General features: G+C 40.4%; 3 protein-coding genes across 5 annotated transcripts; 2 read left to right on the forward strand and 1 right to left on the reverse strand.

Annotated features, from left to right (window-relative positions):
* The first annotated feature begins 1,960 nt into the window (after window positions 1-1,960).
* On the forward strand, window positions 1,961-10,982 carry myo1ha (myosin IHa). 3 transcript variants are annotated; one of them, XM_078250653.1, is made up of 31 exons: window positions 1,967-2,089; window positions 2,183-2,298; window positions 2,400-2,598; window positions 2,696-2,776; window positions 3,321-3,500; window positions 3,594-3,692; window positions 3,771-3,887; window positions 3,980-4,051; window positions 4,163-4,282; window positions 4,356-4,423; window positions 4,850-4,955; window positions 5,062-5,142; window positions 5,228-5,319; window positions 6,353-6,447; window positions 6,536-6,582; window positions 6,997-7,077; window positions 7,655-7,760; window positions 7,849-7,966; window positions 8,087-8,200; window positions 8,287-8,363; window positions 8,446-8,514; window positions 8,599-8,683; window positions 8,766-8,928; window positions 9,018-9,101; window positions 9,190-9,283; window positions 9,354-9,409; window positions 9,494-9,629; window positions 9,721-9,791; window positions 10,176-10,273; window positions 10,356-10,455; window positions 10,572-10,982. In XM_078250653.1, the coding sequence occupies exons 1-31, from the start codon at window positions 1,967-1,969 to the stop codon at window positions 10,596-10,598; spliced, it is 3,075 nt and encodes a 1,024-aa protein (XP_078106779.1). In that variant the 3' UTR covers window positions 10,599-10,982. The 3 variants fall into 3 exon arrangements, with proteins under 3 accessions (XP_078106780.1, XP_078106782.1, XP_078106779.1); XM_078250654.1 differs by having other exon boundaries at window positions 1,961-2,089; window positions 3,594-3,677; window positions 3,756-3,887; window positions 10,356-10,982; XM_078250656.1 differs by having other exon boundaries at window positions 1,964-2,089; window positions 3,594-3,677; window positions 3,756-3,887; ... (1 more) ...; window positions 4,371-4,423; window positions 10,356-10,982.
* A 71-nt stretch (window positions 10,983-11,053) lies between these two features.
* On the reverse strand, window positions 11,054-16,184 carry kctd10 (potassium channel tetramerization domain containing 10). Its single transcript, XM_078250657.1, has 7 exons — window positions 16,080-16,184; window positions 14,584-14,797; window positions 14,321-14,490; window positions 12,919-13,005; window positions 12,759-12,811; window positions 12,442-12,637; window positions 11,054-12,320 (listed from the first exon to the last, which is right to left on the reverse strand). Exons 1-7 carry the CDS (start codon window positions 16,080-16,082, stop codon window positions 12,102-12,104), a joined length of 942 nt encoding a protein of 313 aa, XP_078106783.1. The 5' UTR covers window positions 16,083-16,184; the 3' UTR covers window positions 11,054-12,101.
* Window positions 16,185-16,396: 212 nt separating this feature from the next.
* On the forward strand, window positions 16,397-25,383 carry ube3b (ubiquitin protein ligase E3B). The gene is made up of 27 exons (XM_078250658.1): window positions 16,397-16,930; window positions 17,102-17,269; window positions 17,426-17,543; window positions 17,752-17,811; window positions 17,902-18,006; window positions 18,104-18,200; window positions 18,306-18,391; window positions 18,515-18,597; window positions 18,737-18,842; window positions 18,943-19,063; window positions 19,187-19,364; window positions 20,763-20,929; window positions 21,040-21,207; window positions 21,322-21,493; window positions 21,580-21,698; window positions 21,793-21,907; window positions 22,017-22,116; window positions 22,200-22,319; window positions 22,409-22,585; window positions 22,697-22,807; window positions 22,901-23,038; window positions 23,125-23,190; window positions 23,281-23,339; window positions 23,462-23,644; window positions 23,901-24,012; window positions 24,105-24,197; window positions 24,271-25,383. The coding sequence occupies exons 2-27, from the start codon at window positions 17,109-17,111 to the stop codon at window positions 24,460-24,462; spliced, it is 3,207 nt and encodes a 1,068-aa protein (XP_078106784.1). The 5' UTR covers window positions 16,397-16,930; window positions 17,102-17,108; the 3' UTR covers window positions 24,463-25,383.
* The last annotated feature ends 1,150 nt before the right edge of the window (window positions 25,384-26,533 follow it).

Here is a 26,533-nt window from a genome sequence, read left to right on the forward strand (position 1 = left end):
CAAGCTTTCTTTGACTCTTTTTTTCTTGTCCTCCTGGAATGAGAACGCCCATTTAATGTTCAGCCTTTCTAGCACAGTGTCATTAGAAACACTTGTGCATGCTGCAGACAGCTTTCTTTAAAAAGAAATACCTGCACCACCAAACACCAAAGGAAACCTGTATGGAAATCAACAAACCTTTAGATTTTGTCAGTGCGCAAAATGAAATCATAAAACATTAGCATTATCATCACCCCTGAATTCATTAATCCTCCTCTTGACAGCAGCTTATCTGTTCATGTTATTACTTGTAATACTGTATGGCAGATCCCTAAGTCACGCTGTCCCAGCATATTGTCTGCTTGTGCTGCCCTGAGAGAAGTTTGTTCCCATGAAGAAAGGGGGTGTCACAGATACCCCACATCAGCACCACTACCATCACATCGCCAGATTGATTCTGACGTCCAAAAAAGGGTTCCTTCAATGATATTGTTCACCTGTCTCATTGGCTTAAAGTGGGTGGGTGGGTGGGTGGGAGGGGGGAGGCTATGGGAAGGGGGTCGGGTGAGGGTTATTGGTGGGGACACGGGGTGAGGGGTATTGTTGAGGAGAGGGGTGAGAGCATTGGGGGTGTGGGCTGACAGGTGGGAAAAAAACACTCTCATCTGACTAGCCTCTTCTATCCTTCCATGGGGCCCCGTGTGAGCAAAGTAATGAAGTCCAAATTACAGCACAGGATTGCCAAGAACAAGCCTCTATTGTTCGCCCTCGGGGCACACTAAATGAGTGTCACAGCAAGCAGCGGGGCACAGACCGTTACTGCACTATTTAGTCTGTCCCGTTGTCTCAAGACGGCCCCATTTCAGAGGTTCTCAGATCAGACAAATACTGCTCCCCTCCTCCCCCCTCCTTCGCCTTCACCCTTCCTCTGTACAGCCAACCCCTCCCCAACTCCTCACCCCAAAATAGGCCAAATCTCCTCTATTGTGTTTCGACTGCCTAGTGTGAAATTCACTGTGACGTTAAATGTTTTCTAATGAATAATTACTGAATGGATATGCAGGGGGAATATGTGTAATGGATTGTAGACTGCATTTTAAAGACGTCTTTTTTGTCTCTGCTCCGTGGTATTTACAGGACAAAAACACTTGGCCTTTCTCAGAAGAAATGAGGGCCATAGGAGGAGGATAGAGGCAGGGGAGGAAGGGGGACGGAGGGCTTTGTGTCAATTAGATCCAATGGATTATCTTTTTTTAATGTTTTTACAGAGAGTTGAGAATCAAAGGACTTCTGCTTCCAAAGGAGGGAGAGAAAAAAAATACAAAACCAACAAAAGCTGTGAAAACCTTTGGTCTAGTGTTGGTGCTGAGAATGCAAAACAGATTGGTGGAATTTTTCCCACTATGCCTCTTAAATGTGCCGCTGGTTTGGGCTCCCCGAGTTCATTTGCACAGTGTGTTGTGTTTGGTTGGTGTGTCAGCTCTAGTGAACTACGGGCTGCCAGCCAAGGTCCCTGTGTGCTGTGTAGCAATCATTAGCTTCTGTCTGTTCGTCTGCACAATCACATAGCTTTGCTTCAAAGACACATAGGACCTCTAGACCTCTTATTTCAATAGAACTAACAGGGACCATGTTTGTGCTTTTTTTGGTGCTTTTTTCAGCTCCGTCCTCCCCCATGAAGCCATTTATACAAACATGCATTCATCTAGCCGCATTTGTCAAAATACATGGCTGAGAATTCTGAATATCATTATTATGCATGTAAAAAGTGAAACACTTGTTATTGTTACCTCAGCAGAGTTTGCTTCCTCTAAAGTTAAGAATAAATAATAAATAGACTAAGTTGTTAATTAGGTGCTGTGAAATACTGAATGTGTAATATGTTTTAGAAATAGAGAAATTCTCAGTTTATGATGCTAAACACCAAGAATTTTGACTTTTGGCTACCTTATGGTTGATACAACTTGTTGCACAGGGTCAGCTGGACATGGAGGGCGCCCTGACTGCCAGGGACCGGGTTGGAATCCAGGATTTTGTCCTCCTGGATGAAACCACAGAGGCAGCCTTCCTTAGTAACCTCAAGAAACGTTTCAGCAAAGATCTCATCTATGTGAGTCTTGAAAAAGACTTTTTGAAAGCCTGTTGTCAAAAAGTACATATGCATCTGAACAACTAATATGATCACTTAACCTCATTCTTTTAGACCTATATTGGCACACTGCTAGTGTCTGTGAATCCCTACAAAGAGCTGGACATCTACAATATGAAACAGATGGATCTCTACATGGGTGTCAACTTTTTTGAGCTTCCACCACACATGTGAGTGTATGATCTGTATAGTAGAGTATTTGTGCATGTGTGTGTGTCAAGTGTTCTTAGGTTCATCTGTGAAATACTGCGATTGCGCTGCATCCCTACAGCTACGCCTTGGCAGACAACGCCTACCACACCATGCTGACAGAGTTTAACAATCACTTCATCCTCATCTCTGGAGAGAGTGGAGCAGGGAAGACGGAGGCCTCCAAGAAGATTCTGCAGTATTACGCCGTCAGCTGTCCGAGTACCACTCTGCTAAACACCGTCAGGGACAAAATGCTCATGTCTAACCCTGTCCTCGAGGTCTGATTGTTACTTATGTTACATCACTGTAATGAAATACCAAACAGCATGTCATGCTAACATTATTTATTTAATGTGGTTTGGTGTTTCCCCACAGGCTTTCGGCAATGCCAAAACACTGAAAAATTACAACTCAAGTCGGTTTGGGAAGTATATGGACATTCAGTTTGACAGCCAGGTAAGAATCAAGGGACAGATTCACAGAAGGGCTTCCAAGAAATATATTAAGAAATTATAATTAAGAAAGAAAAAATCAAAGAAAAGCTATGAGAAGTCTTTTAGGTATAGTTCTCCTGTTTAAAATCAGCAGTACTCTCATGCAACCTATTGTACTTCCATCCAAAAATTAGGGGGTTACCAAGTTACCAAGGTGCATTTACAGTATGTATGTTATCGTGGGGTGCTTGAAATATGTAAAATAAAACTGACAAGCTAATTTTAATAATTGTTTTAAATGTAATTGTAAAAATGTTTGTAAAAATGTATTAGAAGCCTAAAAAAGGAATGAAAGGACATTTTTTAGAACTCAAGGAATAATTTATTCATCCAAGCAAATTTAAAATGACAGGAGACAGTTAAGTCCTTTTATAAGACAAAAAAAAATAGCTATCAAGAAGATATTTTAACCTAAGAGGATTTTTTTAAATCTGTCCACTGGACCATAGGCTATGTTTTTTCTGCAAGTTGTAGAGCTGCTGTCTTTAGGATCATGATGCCCATAGGGGGATGCTGTCGGAGGCCATATCCTGAACTACATGCTGGAGAAGTCCAGGGTTGTGCATCAAAATCATGGGGAGAGAAACTTCCATATTTTCTACCAGCTAGTGGAGGGAGGAGAGGAGGACCTACTGCGCCAGCTAGGCCTGGAGAGAGACTGCCAGCATTACAATTACCTAACCCAAGTATATATAACCCAGTGATCCTGTTTTAATAAAATCGATTTATAAGACAATAGCAGACTTACAATCTGTTGCTATGTTTGCTGTTTCTGACAGGGAGAGTGTGCCATTGTGTCTTCCATTAATGACAGAAATGACTGGAAAACGGTCAAAAACGCACTTCAAATCATCAACATTGATGCGATTAACACTAATGTAAGTTGGATGCTGATTTAAACCACTCACTCTTCTCTACTAGTTTTGCATTGCCTTATAAAGTTTCATTCTGTGCAGCACTTGTTTGGGACCGTTGCAAGTGTTCTCCACTTGGGGAATGTTCAGTTTGACTCCGACAGTAAAGGCCATGCTCTCCTGAACAGCAACAATTCAGAGCTGCGCTGGGTCTCAAATGTAAGAAAATAGAAAACAAAAGTCTTTAGATATCCAGGATTGTTACGAAAAGTCAAAGAATAAACTCCCTTAATGTTATTTTTTTCTTACAGTTACTAGGAGTTGATGCTCACCGTCTCCAAGAGGGACTCACATACAGGAAGATTGAAGCCCAAAAAGATCAGGTGCACCATGTTAAATTGTCCTTTAGTTTTATTTATGATAAAGGTTGTGTTTCTATTTAAACTTCCCCTGTAGTGTTTGAAATGTAGCTATGATTTTGTCTCACTGTAAAGGTCCTTAGCCCATTCACAATCGATCATGCCATCTATGCCAGGGATGCCTTGGCCAAAGCCATCTATGGACAGACCTTCACCTGGCTGGTCAACAGGATCAACGAGTCCATAGAGAACAAGGTGAGGAGAACGGTGTGTGAAAAATTCCAGGCAGTGAGGATGAGTATGTACAGACTTAATATTATTTTCCCAGGACTCTTCAAGGAAGACTGTAATAGGGCTTTTGGACATATATGGATTTGAAGTTTTCTATGTTAACAGGTAGGCAAAACATTCCTTCCTATTCTAACATCGTGGCACTGCTTTGGTTATGTTTGACACCCTCATGAAGGCTGTTTAAAAGTTTTTTTTAACCAACAGCAGCTGAAATTTGCATGGAACACTTCACGAAGCGCATTGGGAAAACTGCTAATTCATGAGTGATTCTGTGGTGATTTCTTTTTTTCTATTTTATTTTAACCTTTTTAAACTTTTACAAAAAATAGAAAAAACCTGATGGGTATACAGCATCTGACATTGTTATATGAAGTGAATGAAGTAATAAAAGAAAGACAGAGGCTATATGAGAATATATTCAATAACCAAAGTAGTCCAGTGCTTCCTGTCTCATGATACCGTCAGGAGTATAAATGGAAGTGGTGATGATTTCTTACTGAGCCTGACCTGTGTCACAACCCATTTCCTCAGTTTTGAGCAGTTCTGTATAAACTACTGCAACGAGAAGCTGCAGCAGCTTTTTATCCAGTTGACACTCAAGGCTGAGCAGGAGGAATATCAAGCAGAAGATATTGAGGTAAACCTTGGATGGATAACGACTATTGATTTCACTACACTCTTTACACTGACTGGTGTTGAATGGATTTCTATTCACAATCTGTTTTTATGATTCTCCCCCCCAGTGGGAGCCAGTCCAATTCTTCAACAACAAGATCATCTGTGACCTGGTTGAGGAGAAACACAGAGGGATCATATCAATATTGGTGTGTATTTACTGGAGTAGAACAGTATATTGAACGGACAATAGTGAAGCTGACGTATTATCATGGGTTGATGATAATCCTGCAGGATGAGGAGTGTCTCAGGCCTGGAGATGTCACAGACCTCACCTTCCTGGAGAGACTGGAAGAAAAGATGGGAAATCATCCTCACTTTGTCACGTTAGTTAAAACCTTTAACCTTAAAATTGAACACACACCTACAGATTGTTTCACAATTAGGGAGGTTAACATGGAGTTGCACATTTGGTTATTAACTAGGGGTGGGAAAAATAATCGATTCTTAGATGCATTGCAATTCTCTCTAGAACGATTCGATGCTCGATTCTGATTAAAAAAAATGTGTTGACTTTTATTTAAAAATTACTGTCTCTAGACAAGTACAAATCAGAAAACAGAGGGACTGAAAGAGGATGGGATAATGGACAATAACTTAGAGTTTAGGCAAGAGTGCAAAAAAAAAAAACACACAAAAATGGCCAAAAGGAAAAAAAAAAAAGTTGTAATACATAAAATAATTAGGCAAAACACATACAGGCTGTTCATCTACTTTATCACATTACATCTGACCACCTCATGTTTCATGTTCTAAGAAGCCAATTCTCCACCTTTAAACATGACTGAGCCTCTGACATGGAAGATTACTGTGAGAGAAGGTGACTTTCACAAGCATGTTTAAGGCTTAAGCATGGAATGACTACAAAATAAAAAAAACCTCAGTAGACTAAATATTTCATTAAAACTTGTGTGTGACAAATACAGTATATGTCAAAATCTAAGCTTTGTCTAGCTGCTTTGTCTAGGAAGTGATTAGCAAACTCTGAGTAGCAAACTCAGATTTATATGTATATATATTTTTTTTAAATCGCGCATGGAAATGTACATACAAAAGTTGTTGCATCGAGATGCATCGATAATCGGTTTAGAATCGTAATCGAATCGTGAGGTGCCAAGAGATTCCCACCCCTATTATTAACCACTTGTTTTAATTAAATAGGATATCCAGCTAAACGATATTGTGTAATTCAAAGCTTCTCCTCAAAACTAAAGTCTAACCCCATTCTATTTATCAAACGTTTTGCTCACCGGTGTCTCGTGAGTGAGCCGACAGTGGCGCTCCGATAGAGACGGAGGATTAGGATAGGGCTGTAAAGCCTCTTCATGTCTCTGTCTTTCTCCACCTCTTTCACTGCAGGCACAAACTGGCTGACAAAATGACACGCAAGACTCTGGAGAGGGGAGATTTCCGTCTCTTGCATTATGCCGGGGAGGTCACCTACTGCGTTGTGGGTAAAAGAAACCACAATGTCAGACCTTGTTACTCAAACATCTAAACCATTTTCAACTGACAGCTTTTTGCTTTTGTGTGGCAATCTAGGTTTCGTGGACAAAAACAATGACCTGTTATATAAAAGCATTAAAGATGTAAGTCTGCAAATTAACATTTTATATTCTTTCATAATATTTAATATCTCATTAATGAATTCATTAATTATCAGTAGTGTGGATCTACAGTAAAGTTTCCAAACTTGGTTTCTAATATTTTTTCTTGATAGCCTTGCCATCAGTGCACACTTTGTCACAGCAGATTTTTTTTTTTTACTGCAAACTTAAACTGCACAGGTGGACCCAATCACATGAATGAGGGCTCTGTTCCAGCAGTTATTACAATGCAAGAATCAACAGTGTTATTAGTTACACCTGTGTTTGACAAGTGTGAAAAAAAGTCTATTCAACTTTAGTTTCCACTGCTGTAAATGATACGGGAGGGGTTGGCAAACACATTACTATACAAGTTGGTGTGTTATAATCTATGTGTGTTATCCCACCTTCTCATAGCTGATTTGTCAGTCTAAAAATGCTATTGTCCGAGAGTGCTTCTCCACAATGGATCCAGACAGCAGGCGAAGACCAGAAACAGTGAGTTCTGACCATGTTGGACCTTCCACATCCTTCAACTGTATCACTAATGAAGCCAATGTTATATATTATCAGTGGTATGCTGTGACTCAGTTAAAAGCCATGTAAAAGCATTCATTTTCTGGCCATTATCTAGAGTGGTACCTATATAGTTTTTTTTCACACTTAAATTTGCAAGCACCCAAAATATTTTCTATTGATTGTCTAACATTTTGACCTACAAGATATATACATGCAGACAATAATGTCAGCTCCATCTACAACTAGGAAATCATATAATACAAACTAGCACCCATTATAACATTAACAATGTACCATTCACACATGTAACACATAATGTACTAAAGAAAGGACTGTAGCCCATACAGGACATATGCGATACATTTTTAACGAGAAAAAACATGCACAATGTAGATTATAAATGAGAAGAAACAAATCAGTAAGTGGTCTAGATAGAGTGAACACTGAGACAAAGGCAAATAATTTTTGCTCTGTCAATAGCAGTCTGACATCAATAAGCCATATGTATGTGACAGATGAACTGTTGGGGATTACAACCGTCATGTTGTGTCTGTAGGTGGCGACCCAGTTTAAGAGCAGCCTGCTGAAGCTGACAGAGATCCTCATGGCTAAAGAGGCCTGGTACATACGCTGTCTAAAATCCAATGAGTCCAAGCAGCCAGGTACTTGAATTAATAGAAGATACATGAAGCTATTTTCTTAACAGGATGGAGATTTGATTTGCTTCTCGCCTCTCTCACGCAAACACAGGTCAATTTGACGAAGCTCTGATCAGGCACCAGGTGAAATACCTGGGCCTGATGGAGCACCTCAGAGTCAGACGAGCTGGTTTTGCGTACAGACGCAAATATGAGGTATTCTTAAAGAGGTATGAAGGACCACAGCTCAGACCGTACACTTGATTTGTTTTATTAAACCCCTCAGTTTAAGTAGTTATTCTCCAGTGCATTTAAAACATGCTGAGTGGGTTGTTTGCTGCATCTTGCAGATATAAACCCCTGTGCCCAGCCACCTGGCCTCACTGGAGAGGAGTGCCTGCTGATGGAGTAGAAGTGCTGGTTCAACATCTGGGCTACCTGCCACATGAGTACAAAATGGGACGGTAAGGACAGTACTACCTAAATACAACTGAGCGTATGCACTCCAAGGAGTAGCCAAAAAACATTTGTATTGTTTCCTTTGTTATAGTACCAAAATATTCATCCGTCATCCAAGGACACTTTTTGCCACAGAGGATGCTTTTGAGAAATGTAAACATGAACTGGGTGAGTGCAAGTCTAGTGTGATTCATTCTTAGTCATTACTTGTAGTTGCACAGTGATTTAATGTAATGCTCTGAATTTGCAGCGACGAAGCTCCAAGCCAAATACAAAGGATACAAAGCAAAGGGAGAATTCAAAAAACAGAAAGAAGCTGGTAAATGCCACAATGCATGTTTTTTTTTTGTTATGTGAGTTAAAGGAAATTACACACCTTCTATTATATTGTTTATATTCTCAGCCACTAAGATTGAAACCTGCTGGAGAGGAGCGCAGGCTAGAAAGGAGAGAGAAAAGAGAGCCTGGGCTGTAAAAGTCATCAAGAAGTAAGAAAAAAGATGGAATATCATTACACAGCTCCTCTCAAGCTTACTGTCACATGTTCACTGATTTTACAATCATTTTTAGATTCATCAAAGGTTATATGACCAGAGGGCAAGCAAAAAGCACAGATAACTCGGAGTACCTGGCCTTTGTGAGACAAAATTACTTGAACAGGCTCAAAGGCAACCTGCCAAAGACAGTTTTGGATAAAACCACCTGGCAAACTCCACCAGCTGTGCTGACAGAGGTACAATGATTAACCAACTTCTTTGCAAAACCGATTACATTCAAGCTTAGCTTTTATTTAGACTCAGTGCATGTTTTTGTTCTTGTCAGACATCAGAGATACTGCGTAAGCTTTACTACCGTCTTATGGTGCGGAAGTATGTGAGAGGAATCACGCCCCAGAAAAAAGCTCAGGTAACACACATTAATATACATTATATAATACTTCATCATCATATTATCTCTGTTGCAGTGATCAGCTTTGTATATGTTGTCCCTTCAGTTTCAACTGAAGCTTCTTACCAGCTCTATCTTCAAGGCCAAAAAGGATAGTTATCCACAGAGTGTCGCTCAGCCTTTTGTGGACACCAGAATCAGTAAGTATCAGATACATTCACATAATGCCCTTTTTCTTTTCAACATTTTCACATCATGTAACATCTCCAGGTGAACAAGACATAAACAGCAGGGTTCTCCAGATGATACGCAATGAGCACATTAAGGTAATAAAATGTCATTATGCACCCAGAGGAAATACAAACTCACATCAAACCCCCCTCACTGTGTTGTATTCTGTGTTGCTGTAGTACAGTGTCCCGGTGATTAAATATGATAGGAATGGTTTCAAACCAAGACCACGACAGCTCATCCTCACCAAGACAGCTGCCTATGTGATAGAGGAAGCCAAGATCAAACAGAGCGTGCTGTATACCTCTCTTAAAGGTCGGGACAATGTGATAATATAGATAGTATTTCACCATTAGATGATGTTTTCGTGTTGGGCTAAAAGTGTCTGCAATTTTACTCATCACAGGGATTTCGGTCAGTAACTTGACTGATGGCATGATTGTATTCCACATAACATGTGAGGACCGTAAACAGAAGGTATGTGAATATATAACATGCAGGAGATATTATGGCTCGTTGGAATTGCCTCTTTTTCACCTGGGCCATAAACATGGCACTGGGAAAGTTGTTTAGTGTAAATTGAAATGATCAAATATGGCGGAACAAATCTAAACTTTATAAAGGCTTTTGATGTTCTATTTCAAGTACAAATTACCAGAGACATAAAGAGAGAACTGTTAAAGCAGCTTCACTCAACTGAATATTGTTGAAAGGAAGCAAAAAGCTAAGTAAATTGTTGAATCATACAGCTCATTTACACAGAAGATTTTCAGGTAGAAGCTTCTTAAATCCACATACAAAATATAATTTTGTAATGTAGGTTCCATACATTGATTGTGTATTATTTTATGATTGTTTCAGGGGGACCTTGTAATGCAGTGTGACCACTTGTTTGAGTTTTTGACCAAACTCGCTGTCATTGCTAACAAACAGAATGCAATTAAAGTGGTTCAGGGCAGGTAAGTCTGTGTTTAAGAAACAGTCAAAGAGGTTGCATGTGATATGTGCTTCAATCTAAAACTCTTATGTATTGATTCTCAGCATCAAGATTGAAATCCAGGCAGGTAAAGAGAGTGCGGTGGATTTCAGCACTGGACAGGAACCCATGGTTTACAAGGCCAAGAACGGACATCTCATGGTGGTGAGATGAATGTTATGACGAAGAGTGTGCCTCCTGGTGTGTTACATGATGCTCTGCTCTAAAATGAATCTGCAGACAAAGGGATACAACGTGAATCAAGCCGTTTGTCACTGCAGGTTGCCACTCGGGCTCGGACACGGTAACGTGTGTGGGGTTGAGAAGACACACGAGAAGCTCCTGCATATTTCATCAGGAGACCCCTAAGGGGAGATCAACATGTATACAGGAAACGCACCTGACAAGAAGAGAAACCCAGGATGAGCTTGCTTTGTTGTACAGCAACACATTTCTCATGTATGCATATTAGTCAATGATGAATTTTACTTTTCCATCAAAGAATATTAACCTCTGATGAAAGGCTAAGGTTTTAACATCATTCTGTGTTTGACGATTTGCCTCTGCTGTTTTGAGCACTAAAGTTCAAAGCAAAGCCTGAAATTGCACCGCAAATCTACAAAACTATTTTAATGTACAGAACACATTACTCATAAACTGCTTAAAAGAATGTGCAATTCTGATTATTAAAATGAAGCCATATGTATGATCATTTTGTATGTTCACTGATAATGGGAATATGCAAATTGAAAACAGAAGAAAAGAATGTTTGTAGAAATTTATTTGTGATAAAGTATGTATAAATATAAAACATACATATATGTTCACTTCTGTACAACAGGCCTACAAGTACTGTGATTGTTAGACATATTTCAACTAAAACCTATTGTGTGCAGACAGTACATTCTCTGATTAACGTGGTGATGGACAGGTCTAATTTCTCTCTGTGTTAAAAGCTTGTAGACAGGATTCCCTTCCTGCCAGGGAGATCTCCGGTTACAGTCATTCACTTCAGCTTCAGCATCCATCATTCAATCACCCCAGTACATTTAACACCTCATGCCACTTCTCAAGTTCCCTCCACTGAAAATAATGATCATTTAGTGGAGTGAAGGGAAAATGCTAAAACTAAATACGGCAAAAGCACTACAGTGACATTTTGCATCCACCTGTGATATCTTAACTGTATCAAAACTTAATAAAATTAAAAAAGGTTTAATTGCCATTATCTGCAGACTACAAAATAGCCTTGGTAACATCTTCTAAGAGTAAAATAGTGCCACCATGTGGCCCCACTGTGTGGAACACCTGGGTAATCCACTCATGACCTTACAGTGGACCCGTCAGAACCATAGTAAGGAGAAGCAAAAATATTAACCATTTATCTTTAGCTGCTTACATGACATAATTCTAGTTCTCCTGGATGCATTGCGACAATGCTCTTAATACTCTTTGTTTTCACACACTCAGGTAAAACTGTGGTCAACTGCAGTGCTGAATGCAAGCACCCATGTCTATGGGCTTCTGCACACTAGCAGTCATAGTAATAGAAGGTTATAATGACTAACAAACGGAGAACAAAACACTACAGCCTGTCCACAGACCACAAAACAAAGATGACAAACAAACACAAAATCACCTCACCACTACACACTGTTGTATGACACTCATCTCATAGTACTCTCCTGGAGGAAAAGCTGGTAAAAGAGTGGGGAGAGAGACAGAGAGGCGCTGGGTGATATAAGGCACAAAGCGTGGTGCAAAGACTGTCCAGGGTCAGAGACGCAGGCTGACGGGTCGAAAGAGAAAGGTCACTGGTGGTGGTGTGTGCGGTCATCAGGTCGTTTGATATGAATCCTACGAACTCGCTCAATTCGATCTCTCTCCTCGTCCTCATCCAGATGATGAGATCGTCCTGCAGCGCCGCCCGTGGCCTCCAGCAGGGCATTGTCTGGACCCCTCCCATCATGGGACTCGTACAGGAGGATGTTGAGGGTCTCCTCATAGATTCGTGCCTCAGGGAACTCCACCTAGCAGAGAAGAAGAGTGTTGCACAAGAGATTAAAGAGATATAAACAACATACTGTAGCTTTATGCTTAAAACAGAGCAAAGAACTCTTCAGAGTGGGCATATTACAAATGCACATTTACCTTCGTCTGCTTCTTTTCTGTGGCATAAACAATGGAGGTGCAGCACACTTCGGCAATTTTGCGCCCCTGGCCATAAAATGACCAACAACAGATCTCATCCCCAATCACATCTTTGATAAACAGTACCCGACCGTTGAACCGCAATGACAGCTTGTCAAACAGTTCAATATTTTTCAGCATGTTGTCATCAGAATTGCTGGAGGAAAAAAAAAATGCAAGATGGTAATTTATTAAGACAACATTTATGATTTCACCACATTATGTTCCTTCTTTACTTGGACATGCTAGCTTCTGATATCAGTAGAAGAGGGACTCACCTGGTGTATGAATACTTGTTGTTGCTTCGGTTATACAGCAGTTTGACAGTAGGCTGTGAAGAGACAAAAGTTTGTATTTTGAAAGAAAAATCTAAACGACAATTTCTCTTGATATTGAACATTAGAAGTACAGCGCATTATAAACAACAACATAACCTACCTTATTCGAGGTTGCAATAAGCTTCTGCTCTTCCTTAGATGATGTCATCAGAGGCACTTTACAAAGGGGTTCATACGATTCTTTGTTCTGGAGGAAAATATAATTCAATTATTTTTTATTTTAAAGTTACACCTGCAAAACTGGAAGATTCAGTATATGATAAGAGGAAGGATGCCACCTGGTGGAACAGGGTAGCTAAGAGGATGAAGGCTATGAAACCCCCCACCCAAATAATAACTAAAGATCGTTGTTTTTTAGACTTTTTAAGTAGATTGGTTTCAAATTACTTCCATCCAGATTTGTTTGTCTCTCATAGTAGTTGCAAAATGAATACAACAAAAAGTACGACATTTTCACCTGTAGTTTTGAACATTTGATTTTCTTATCCATGAATACATTTTAACATTAAAAATAAACAGATAAATGCCCCAAGGATATTAAAACCTGGATGCAAGCTAACTTCCTCAAACTCAACGGTAAGAAATCTGAAATCCTCGTCATCGGCCCCAAATCCCTCAACAAATCCTGCCATCATTTCTCCCTCTGCGTTAATGGCTCCACTGTTCCTGCTTCCACACACATCCATAACCTTAAGGTCATCTTTGATCAAACCCTTTTCTTTTAAATGCCACATTAACCATATTCCATAAACTGCCTTCATCCATCTCAAAAACATTGCCCTTCTTCGCCCATCCCTCTCCTTCTCAGCTGCTGAAATGTTCATCCTCACCTTCATCACTGTACGACTGGATTACTGCAACAGCATTCTGTACAGCACATTCACCAAAATCCTCAACAAGCTAAAATACATCCAAAACTCAGCTGCCCGTCTGCTCACCCATTCCCCACCAGAGATCACATCTCCCCAGTCCTTGAAACCTCCACTGGCTCCCCATTCAACAAAGAATCCAGTTAAACAGTCTCATCACCTACAAAGCCCTCCACAACCTCACCCCCTCCTACCCCACTGACCTCCTGCACAGACATGCTGCTACCCACAACCCCCGATCCACTCCCCTCTTTCAAAACCAGCCCATTTAATTTTCTCATCTATGATTTTTGTTATTATTTCTCGTTGATGTAGTTATATTGTTGTATTTTGTAGTTTAACGCTTTGACTGTTCCTGTCTTTGTTTTATGTAAAGTGCCTCCGAGTACCTCTATAGCGCTATATAAAATAAATGCATTATTATTAATTTTAGAATATTTTTAAGAAAACAAACAAAAAAACGTTACTAGACAAAATTGGTCTGATATAAAGTGCAGTACACGGAAATTAAACCTTTAATATTAATGATTTAATCCAATGGTTCTGTGTAGTTCATTTAACAACAATTCTGACGGTAGATGAAGTACAGATATATTGCCCTGCCTAACTGACAGCCCTCTGTGCTGATGGTACCTGCAAGGCAGCTGTGCATTCATCAGCTAGGCCTTGGACAAGGTAATACTTGGCCTCAGCGAGCAGTTCCTCCGTTTCTCGTCGGCTGTCTGGGAGTGGCACTGCTCCGTCTCTAAGGTAGTTAAGGATTGTTCCAAAATGTTTCCCACAGCGATCAATCAAGATCCAACCTATAGATATGAAACGGTGAAACATTAGTTAGTATTGGATCACGGCCAGCACAACACCTGCACATAATTTAAACATTTTCACAAACAGCTCACCTTCACTGTCTGTGAGGACCTCCATCCTGCCACTGAACATGGCTTTGAGCATTGTGTCCTGTTTGGTTAGTGTTTGCATTGTAGTGTAGTACAGTGCCCCGCCCACATTTAACTTCACATATTTAGAGCTGGGGCTGGAACCCTTGAAGGATGTAGTCCGGGTTGTAGCTGCCGGCAGTGCCGAGCTCACCACACTCTCTCCTGACATCTCTTCCTGGGACAGAACAAGGTAAAAACATAGAGTGACACCTCAATCAAGGCTGGTGTGTCACTGAATTAACGTGGTTTAAGTTAGTGAGTGGAAACAGTTAGAATATTAACACACAGGTCTATATAAATGTAGATATCTCTTCTTTTTTTTTAAGTATAAGGCTGGTGTTATTCTATATCTTTTGACCAAATCCAGCAATGTGTTAGTCCATCTCTCAATATTTTCTGACTTCCCTAACCCATCTGTGGCACTCAGCCCCAAGCCCATTTGTTGTAACTAAAGATGCAATTATTTTATATCAGGCCACAAATATAGTTTTATCATCATTTTAAAATAGGCGCAAGTATTTATGCCAGCAGGACAGTGTATGTGGGATTGACTCGGAATAAATGCGTCCATGTTTTATCTATACGTTTTTATTTGTTTTTAGGAGGCAACAACAGAGGTTTATGGCTCAGAGGAAAAAGCTATATCAGGCTTTTGCAATGCAGTTGGTAATCAATTCATTGTTGGTAGTGTTTTGAAATGTGTTGACAATAAGAAGAAAACATGTATAGCGTATCACCATTTAAATCTTTTAATCTGCAAAATGACTGCAATAAATGTAGCTAGTGACTCATGTAACGTTGTTTCATTTCTGACGCTGGACTCTGATACTTTTTCAAGACTTTTCCGATAGCGAAAATAAACCACTAAAAGTCATAAAGGCTGACGCAAATGTCTTATTAATATAATGGGTTTTAGTGGCAAAATTGTATGTCCAATAAGCTGTAATAAAACGTTTATTCGCAATATGTCAATGGAAAACATAAAAAAACACTATCCATGTCCTGGGGTCTTTCATACTATTAGTACAATTTTATGTATTCTTTTCATTATGTTTATTATGGCTGCCATATTAAAGCTTAACGTTAAACAGGACAGGGACAAGTCAAAGACAGCACTACAGACTCTTACTATGCGGCTGCTATCCTTTTTCAAAACGCTAATAATACGCGTTATTACGTTTGTACGACTGTCCACGGCTTATTTTCTCGTTGTAGGGTAAAACACTGATCCGTGCTATCACTCAATCCAGTAAGTAGTAATTTGATTTTAGCCAGCACCGCTATAATGTTAGCTTGCTGGTTAGCATCAATTAAAGTTACCTAACGTTATATTGTAAAAAAAAAGAGCAAAAGATAACGTTACACATATTATGACACTGCCTTTTAAAACATCTTTCTTTATATAACGTTTGTAGCGTGTTTGTAATTGGCCTTTGATCAAACATAAGTATATTTACCATAGAACCCGCAGCAGACTTTATAATTGTAGCTTGCTAACGTCAGTCAGCTAACACCCACTTCCTTCCGGTCCAACGCTGCGCAGTTATAAACACGACGTCAACGTTCCTCGTCTCTGTTTAAAGGGACCGTTAACATTATTTTGTTAAACGTTACAAAGTGTTGTACAATATGAGGCAAATGAGAAGTAACAATAAAACACACTTCAGCCCACTTTCTGTCCGACTACTTTTAATTAACATGTTGCAAAACAGCTTTAATTACACTAGCCTTATCCTGCACATTTCCGTTGTTGAAGGAGTAACAGTGATAACAGTCCCCCCACCACCGACCTAACACACTGGACGAAAGCATTATCCACCAGCTGAAATACAAAGTTGTTGTTGTTACAACACGAACAAAGATAGGTTGGCATAGAGACCTTCTATCGACAAATACTCTCCCGATTTATACATCTCTAGACAAACACTACCCGGACGCATTTAGTGCGGCACAGGGATTAATGGCTGCAGTCGATGTACGGATCTGCTCTCATTGTTTACATTTCTAAACGGTATGTCCCCCGTGTTTTTTAGGCTGTCATTGATACGGGATCAAACCTAACCCCGCTATGATGATAAATATCGCTTAATGAATGTGAAGAGATTCTCTGTAAGACAGTATCAAGTGGAGCAGCGGCGAATTAGCCTTGTCTGCTAACTATCCCAGCTCCATCTTTCCTGTGTCGCCCGCTGCTCCAGAGATGGCAAGTTAGTCTTCATCTTTGTTTGGTTTTCCGCCCGCTCGGATCTCAAGGCCAACCAAATGACTGAGGAGGTATAGCGCCAGGGGAGCCTGAGGAATATCGCAGGTAAGTTAACGCAAAGCAACGCAATGTGATGATGTGCAGTTGTTGGGATGCTGTCAGTCACAATGTTCTTAAAGCGCAGATATGTGCTCCGAAGCCACTGTCAAAATGTAATCAGTACAAGCATGCGGATCATCAGGGTATAGTAAGTGCTTTTAATTCTTCTTTTCCAAGGTGCACAATGTTTAGTGTACCTCAAAGCGCCAAGTCCGAGTTCCTGGACAAAGCCAGGCAGGCCAGGGAGGAAAGGAGAGGACATAAGGACAAGGAAAAATCAGCAATCCACATCCAAGCCCTGGTCAGGAGATTTCTCTGTCGCTGCAGACTCCAGAAGCAAATACGGTAGTCTCCAATCTTAAAATCTGTTGCCGATGTATTGGTTACCTGCAATTTGAAGACCTTTCAGTATGTTGCCATGAATATCAATTGTAAAATAATACATATTGGGTTTCATGTTCATGTAATCGTTGGCTCAATAATTTCTGTCTGTCTCACCAGGAAAGAGGTTGATGACTATTTTCAAGCTTCAGAAACTGGGACATCAAAAAGAAATGCACTTTCAATTTTCAAAATTGCTCGGAAATTACTATTCGTATATTGCCAAGAGGATAAGATGGTGAGTTGCAGCTATGCTTTTTAGGTTACGTTAATAACAATCATTAGTACACAAGGTAATTACTTTCATAATAATGTTGTTTCTGTTAGCCTTTAATGCTTACCTTTGTGGAGACATTTGAGAGACTGTTGTAAACATAACAGTAGTAGTTTATACACTTCTCTTGTGCTGTGTGGCTCAAATTACTGTAATTTTGTGCATTACACAGAGGTTCGAGAAGCTCTGTCGTGCAATCCTTGCCAGCATGGAGGTTGAAAATGAACCTAAAGTGAGTGTGCATATGCATCCCATCCACATACCAAGCATTCTTTAAAATGTGATTCCTTTCTCAGTGACTATTCTTGCATTTGGCCCTCAGGTCTGGTATGTTTCCTTGACTCTCTCCAAAGACCTCACCATTCCCTGGCTCAAACAGATAAAAGATGTGCTGTGGACCTGCTGTCAAATACTGAAAAATTTAAAGGTTAGTCTCGATTTGGAATGCTGGAAAATGTGTTTTGATATTCTTTTTCATGACTTTAATTGTACGTGTCACATCACGTCTGTTTTGTCATATGCAGCCTGACATACTTCAGGACAATAAATTGGTAACGCTGTACCTCACCATGCTGGTGACCTTCACAGACACTTCAACCTGGCGGATAGTCCGAGGGAAGGGTAAGTCTAAAGTCAAGCTGATGTCATTATTATAAACATAACTTTGTTATTCCACGACGTGCTTTCTGCAAAGAAAAACATAATAGCTTCCCTTCATTATTTTAGGAGAAGCTCTCAGACCCGCTTTGACGAGGATTTGTGAAAATATTATGGGCCATCTCAATCAAAAGGGATTCTATTCAATACTCCAGGTTCAGTATTACAGCTCATACTTTTTTAGTTGAAGTAGGGTAACACCTATTTTATTCTTCAGTGCCAGCTGTCATTTTAATAAAAAAGCACATTGTATGACATCTTCACTTTTTCTTATTTAGATCTTGCTGACTAATGGCTTGGCTCGTACTAAACCATCTCTCTCCAAAGGCACTCTAACAGCTATCTTCTCTTTGTCATTAAGGTGAGCCGAGATCTGGTAATTTAATGGTTGTAACTGCTATTCAACATGTTATATCCAATTCAGTTATATCCAGTTAGCTTTGTGTTTTTGTGTTTTTATTTGCAGGCTGTCCTTTTAACTAAATCACTTTTTTTTTCAGGCCGGTCATTGCTGCTCACTTTTCTGATAACCTGCTAAGATCATTCCTCCTTCACATCATGTCAGTTCCAGCCATTGTATCTCACCTCAATGTGCTTACTCCAGAGGTAAAATCCCTACCCAGTACTGTTGTTGCATAGTGGTACTGTATATTGTAGTTTGAATGATAGTTCAGAGTAGGTTATAATATCTGCTCTGTCTCCACAGTGTATGGCGTCCATCCAGACGCATGACCTGCTGCGGAAGTTCATTCTGTTTCTCAGCCGGGAAGAACAGTGTTTGGACATCTGTGTGTGTCTTGAGGGGAGCCACACACTCTGTTTACTTGGTATAGTACTTTGAATAAATATGTGCTTTATCGATGCAATCTAGTTGTGCACGGAGAATCATTGTGTGTCCTGTGGATTGTTAATTTTACAGTTGCTGACGACATCTTTCTCATGTTTGATAGGCAATCTGATTCATTTGGGCTTCCTTAATGAGAAAGTCCTTGAAGAGGAGGCCAATCATTTTGTGAAGGACCTGACTGACATGCTGTCCTACTGCCAGAGATATGTATCCCAAAAGAAGTCTAACCTTACCCACTGGCACCCTGTCCTGGGATGGTTCTCTCAGACTGTAGATTACGGGTCAGCGAAATGCCTTAATTTGCTTGAATGAATCCAATAACTTAATATTAACCTGAAAACTGCATAGAAAAGGGGGTTCCCAGGAGACCCAAAATATACAAACAGAGGAAAGGTTTTAGGTAGCTATTTATTAATTTATTTTCACTTCACTCGGCTTCGCGTCGTGCCTAACAGGCTACTATTTTGACCCTTTGCCGCACTTTGCCATACTTCCTCGTAACACATCCTGCTGCTGCAGGCTGCAGGCATGATGGAGAAAGACAGCAGCAACACAATTCTGAATGGCACTTTTCATTTTCCAAAATTCCCGGACGGGTCGAAAGCCATATGCACATTGTGTAAAGCCGAATTAAAATATCCCCGAAGCACGTCTACCACCTACGAGCTAAGCATAGTAGTACAGTTAACGTGACTCAGGTTGATGCTAGCAGGCTCAGGCAAAGCACTATTTTGGAGAGTGCTACTTGCCGAACTGCGGATGAAACCAAATCCAAATAAATTACTACTGCTCTTGCAACTAACTGCAGACCTGTCAGCATCGTAGAAGACTTTGGTCTTAAAGACTACGGTTGGCATGTTCTGACCCGTCTTATACATTGCCGTTGAGGGGGACAGTAGTTTCACGCATACACAGCCTGTATGACACGGAGAAAGCAGCTAAACTGGAACTGCTGCAAAGTGATGCAAGGTGATCACTCGACGTCAGTGAGTAATCAAAATTATTTAGGAGTTATTGCACACTATATTGACTGTAGATTCTCTATATGTGACTAGATTCACACATTTTTCTTTTGTTTACAGTAAATGATAAACAAATACAAATCTTAAAATCAAGTTCATAAAGTCACTTTCTTTACATTCATTTGATTCCCAATCAAGATACACTGGTCAGAATTGCTTTCCATTGTTAATATGTACTTAAAACAGTTCTGAAATGCAAAATAATAGAATTTTAATCATGTGATAAAACATGCGATTAATTGTGATTAACTATAGAAATTCAGTGATTAATCGCAATTAAAAATTAATCGTTTGACAGCCCTAGTTTTAGGCCCTTTTTTAAATGCAAAAGTTAACATTTTAATTTCTTTGGAAGCACAAAAATCAATTGTGCTTACAAGACAAAGAACACACAGTCTTGATATACTGCCTGGTCCCTCCTGAGGAAGAGCTTTAGCTAGAAATTTGGTGTCTAGGTTGACTGCATACCAAGCCATCATGTGTTGTATGCCTTTTTAAAGCATAATTATTTGTGTCATTTCTGCAAGTAACAGATTGACTTGTATTTAAGTAGATTCTCAATTTTCCTTTGTTTAAATAAAAGAAAAAAAAGGAATGCCAGATATATATACTTGACTTTTTCTCCCTTCTGCTTCCTCTGTCTCCCGGTCTCTGTAGTCTGAATGAGTCGATGCCTCTGGTCACTAAACAGCTTCAGTACCTGTGGGGTGTTTCTGTCATTCGGACGCTCTTCAGTGACGTCCTCTCTAAAAAGCTGGAGAGTCAGGAGCCCACTCCCCCACCCCCGCAGCCAAGCACATCACAAAACAATCTACCAGTTAAAAGTGAGTGATAAACCCAAACCTATTCTATTTTAAGGTAAGCACAATCTGTTGTTTCAAGAGGTCCTCGAAGGCTCTTTGCATCCCGATGTATTGTGTCTGTGTTTTGACAGACCTCTTCAAGCGAGCGTTTCAGAAGTCGGCTTCTGTACGGAACATCCTGAAACCAGTTGGAGGGAAGCGAGTCGACTCAGCTGAAGTTCAGAAGGTGTGCAGCATCTGTGTGCTCTACCAGACGGCTCTGTCTACTCTAACGCAAATACGACTCCAGATACTCACTGGTCAGTACCAGAATTGTACTTTTTTTTTTTTTTTATGTCATACAACCGTATACAGTATTTGGGAAACATCCTGGAAAGTTCATCATGGAGTCTATCACTGTGCATTCTCTGTAGGTCTGACACATCTCGATGAACTTTTGCCCAAACTTTGGGCCTTCATCTGTGAGCTGGGTCCTCAGGGAGGACTCAAACTCTTCATGGAGTGTCTGAACAATGACACTGAAGAGTCCAAGCAGCTCCTGGCTATGCTCATGCTCTTCTGTGACTGCTCACGGCACCTCATCACGTAATTTTACGTTTAAAAAACCAAAAAAATTATGTGTTGCCCAATGTAGCAGCAATATTTTATGACGCACTGTTAATGTGTTACAGAATTCTGGATGACATTGAAGTCTATGAAGAACAAACATCTTTCAAGATCGAGGAACTCCTCACTATCTCTTCATTTCTGAACACATTTGTGTACAAGATGATATGGGATGGCATCTTAGGTGAGTGTGTGACCTCACTGAATCTTGACGGGTATGATGATGGCACCTGATTTGAATTTTTATTTTACTGAAAAAGTTGTTTGGTATTTAATAGAAAATGCTAAGGGAGAGAAACTGGAGTTGTTCCACAGTGTTCATGGCTGGTTGATGGTGCTTTATGAGCGGGACTGCAGGCGACGATTCACCCCTGATGATCACTGGCTACGCAAGTAAGTAACACTGAATAGTTGTTAATATCCTAAACACATCGGCCCTCTGTTTCTGCTTTGGGGTCACATTTGAAAGCTCGCCTTTTCATCTTTGTGGGGTTGCGTTCAGGGACCTGAAGCCCAGCCTGTTGTTCCAAGAGCTGGAGAAAGGCAAGAGAAGAGCCCAGCTTTTACTACAGTACATCCCACATGTCATTCCACATAAAAACGTGAGTAAAAAGGATCCTTTGTTTTAAAGGCAGAGTGTCGTTTTAATTTCTCAGTTGTATATTTACTTTCCCTCTCACTTTAGAGGGTGCTGCTGTTCAGGAACATCGTTACAAAGGAAAAAGAAAGTTTAGGATTGGTAGAAACCAGCTCTGCTTCACCACATGTCACCCATATTACCATTCGGCGCTCACGGATGTTAGAGGTATGGAGTCCACAGATCAGATTTTGAAGGAGAGCAGGAAGGAGGAGTCAGTTGTTCCATAATAACACTTTGTGTTTCCCTGTCCTAAGGATGGATATGACCAGCTCCGCAGATTACCGGCAAATTCCATAAAAGGTGTTATTCGTGTGAAGTTTGTCAATGATCTGGGAGTAGACGAGGCTGGTATCGATCAGGATGGTGTGTTCAAAGAGTTTCTGGAGGAGATCATTAAGAAAGTGTTCAATCCTGCTCTCAACCTGTTCAGGGTAAGTCAGGCAAATAGAAAGCCTTTTTTCTTCTTTTTTTTTAAATCATCACACTTCTGCTGCTGACATTGATTTTATTGTTTTGTATGATATGCTATTTATTTTCCATAGACTACGAGTGGAAATGAAAGGTTGTATCCTTCACCCACATCTTACATCCATGAGAATCATTTGCAGCTGTTTGAGTTTGTGGGGAAGATGCTTGGGAAAGCCATATATGAGGTATATCTGTGCCTTCTAAAAAAACACTCTCACTCTGAACACTGCTTTGGGTGATCTTCGGTGAATATGTAACTGTAACGTCTGTATGCTCAGGGCATCGTTGTGGACGTCCCTTTTGCCTCCTTCTTCCTCAGTCAAGTCTTGGGTCACCACCACAGCACTTTTTACAGCTCCATCGACGAGCTGCCCTCGCTGGACTCTGAGTTTTATAAGAACCTCACTTCCATTAAGGTTGGCTAGAAGTACACTGACAATTTAGTTTTTAACTAATTGATCCCATTTTCATCTTACATCTTTCATTTGATTTGTTTCTTCAGCGCTATGATGGAGATGTAGGGGATCTAGGACTGACATTATCCTATGATGAGGATGTTATGGGGCAGGTAAGAACAGAAAATGTGGAAGATACGATACAGTGTAGTTAAATACCGGAAATTCACAAGTTAAACGCTGCTTTGTATCTTCCCTTACAGCTTGTGTGTCATGAGTTGATACCTGGGGGGAAAACCATGCCAGTCATCAACGAAAACAAGTATGTATATTTTATATGCAATCGAAAAAAATAACGCTACTGACCCATTTTATATTTTAAATGTTGTCCTTTTTTTGACGTGTACTCAAAGAAATCACTGTAAACTCTACCATTTCCTGCAGGATCAGCTACATTCACCTCATGGCTCACTTCCGGATGCACACACAGATTAAGGAGCAAACGGGCGCTTTCATTCGGGGCTTCCGCAGCATCATTAACCCAGAGTGGCTGCACATGTTTTCCACGCCCGAGGTTCAGCGCCTTGTCTCGGGAGACAATGCCGAGATTGATCTTGATGACCTCAAGTATGTGACATTTCAGACATCTTTGATGAGCAGGCTAAATTCCTCTTATTTACTTGCTGTGCCACCGCAACAGTTATACTCATTGTAATGGATGTTTCCTCAGTAAATGTGTCCCAAATCTAGCAGGATGTTCCTGTTAATTTAGAAGTCTCCTCAATCCAAACACTTAGTTAGAGCGGCGCAACAGACTTTCCTTCATCTATGCTTCCTGTGTACCGAGATGCTCATCCTTGTTGTCTTCTCCTCTCTTTCTCAGGAAACACACGGTCTACTATGGAGGTTTTCACAGCAGCCATCGTGTCATCATCTGGCTGTGGGACATCCTGTCCAGTGACTTCACTGCTGAAGAGAGGGCTATGTTCCTTAAAGTAAAGTGTTTGCAACTGTCATAGCCAAAGCTGTTCTTTTCTACCCCCAAGTGGTTTACCACTGTCTCATTTATTCTTGTGTGTTTTTACAGTTTGTTACCAGCTGCTCTAGGCCGCCTCTTCTAGGTTTCGCCTACCTCAAACCACCTTTCTCCATCCGTTGTGTGGAAGTTTCAGATGATCAGGTAAGAATAAAAAAGGTGGAAATTGATGCAGCATGTGTTACGTTTGTACTAACAGAGCATTTCCTGTGTCTAGGACACCGGAGACACCCTTGGCAGTGTTCTTAGGGGCTTTTTCACAATCCGCAAGAAGGAGCCTGGTGGTCGACTTCCCACTTCATCAACATGCTTCAACCTGCTAAAATTGCCCAATTACAGCAAGAAGAGCATCTTGCGCGACAAGCTGCGCTACGCTATCAGTATGAACACAGGCTTTGAGCTCTCCTAACTCAGTTGCATCAGGACAATCTTCACAGGAGGGTTGTGTTAAGCAGCCTGAGTCGAGCAAGAGGCTTGGCATACCTGGACTGGAGCCTGTCAAGTCAAAGGGGCATCACCTAAACAAAAGTGGAGGACATACAAACTCTCCTTTTGTCTCTTTTTTTAACAATCAGCCCACTCCCTTGCATTAAAGGGGATGCTGTTTCTGCAGCACAATCCAATTTTTAGCATCTCCCGTTGCCAAAATTCAACGTCTTGTAGGCCTATTTATCTTGATGAAATATCGATATACAGTGGCTAGATCTCTGTTTCTCAGGCTTAACAGAATCATGCTCGCACTCCCATTTTAAGCGAACTAGAAAGCAATACAGATGCAATGCAAGCCATTAGACACGTGGTCAACTCACTCGATTAAAACCAAGCGATGCATTGTTAATATACTTACAAGCTCGGACTCCATTATCCAAGCAACTTTTAGCTGATATTGGATGAGTCTTAAAATGTTTTGCTGAACATAATGCATCTTTCATAAATGGAAGACAAATCAATGTCTTGTGTTCAACCTCCATGAAGTAGTGGCTCACAGCAGTGATCCTGTGTTGATTACATTATGCCCCATTTCGAGGAGAATCATTTTGACCTGACTCCATTTCTCCCCACTACAAGACGCTGCAGTCCCCTGAGAGAGATGTCCACCCTCTGGTTTTTATGTTCTCGTTTGAAAATCGGCCTCAGTTCTGGTGAAGCAGCAGAATTTCTTGACAAAGAGACAGCTTGATTTAGAAAGGATGTCCTTGCTGTAGCATTTTACTTTTGAGTAAAAAGGAAACTGGAAATGTTTGGGCATTATTTGTATCTGCCCAGCGAAGCAGATACAGCTGTTCATTGTAACACATCTGTGTTTGACCACTCAAAAAAATGAAGTAAAGGTAATCAATAATGTAAGTCTTCATACTAAATACTAGAAAAACTGAAGATTTCTCACTACACCTTTGTATAACGCTGAGTGCCTCATATAATGCCACCCCCCTTTGCTCTCACGTCTGACTGTATTCCAATTGTAACCAATAACCACGTTTATGGGAAACAAGCCATAGAAACGGGGGCTATGTACCTGGACTTAATCTCTCGCTCCTGCTAACAAAAAAAGTGCAAAAACCCAACCACTCTATTACAACTGGAACAACAACAACAACCGAGGAGGCTTTTACTACAATGCCCTCTGATCTCTGTGGACTTTTTAAGCCATGCGGAAAACGGATTTTGAGGTTTAAAAACCTTTCAACATGATGTCATGGACTGGTTGGTCAACCAAATGTGACTGCTTGATTTAATGTTCCCTTGGATGGAAATGTTGTTCACCTTTCTGCCGTTTGTGGCTGTTGAGGCACGAGGGTGAATGTTACCCCATCAGCCTAAATACTACTTTACACAGGGCTCAATTAGATCATAAAGGAAAGGAAATGAGTCATTTAGAAGGAAGAGGACTGTAACTTTTAAAGGATTAAAAAGAAAATATTTACCCTGTTCTTTATTATGCAAAACAAGTTTTTTTCTGTCATGAATGAGTATGGATACTTGTTAATAAGTAACACAAGCTTTAGAGCATACTGGTCATTATTGTTTCTAACTAGTAATATAATGGCGATTAACTTGTGGGAAAATGATATATGATATATAAGACTGGTTGTATTGAATTTACCTGCAGTATACTAATGAGATTACACTATTTTCAGATCTGACAAATCAGTCCTGAGGATCTTACTCCAGCTTTTCTCCTTTTAATCTATTCCAGCAAGAAGTGGAAACACTGTGATTGGATTTATGCTACACTTGAGTGTGTGTTAGTGTGCAAAAGAGATGAACGATACCTCACAAGCTTGTCTGTCTCGTGATGAGGTCACTCATCGGTTTTAAAAATGATGTCAAGAGTAGGCTAGACTTTAAGTGTAACAGTGGACTGCTAAAGCTGACCTTTGACTATCTGCTCTTTTAGTACAAAAAAATAAAAATGATCCTGGAAATGTTCCCACCCTGTGAAAGTTTCCATCTCTTTTTAAAGTGTCAGACTGGCTGCA

The sequence above is a fragment of the Sander vitreus genome, chromosome 5 (genome assembly GCF_031162955.1).
Source record: "Sander vitreus isolate 19-12246 chromosome 5, sanVit1, whole genome shotgun sequence".
Taxonomy (NCBI): domain Eukaryota; kingdom Metazoa; phylum Chordata; class Actinopteri; order Perciformes; family Percidae; genus Sander; species Sander vitreus.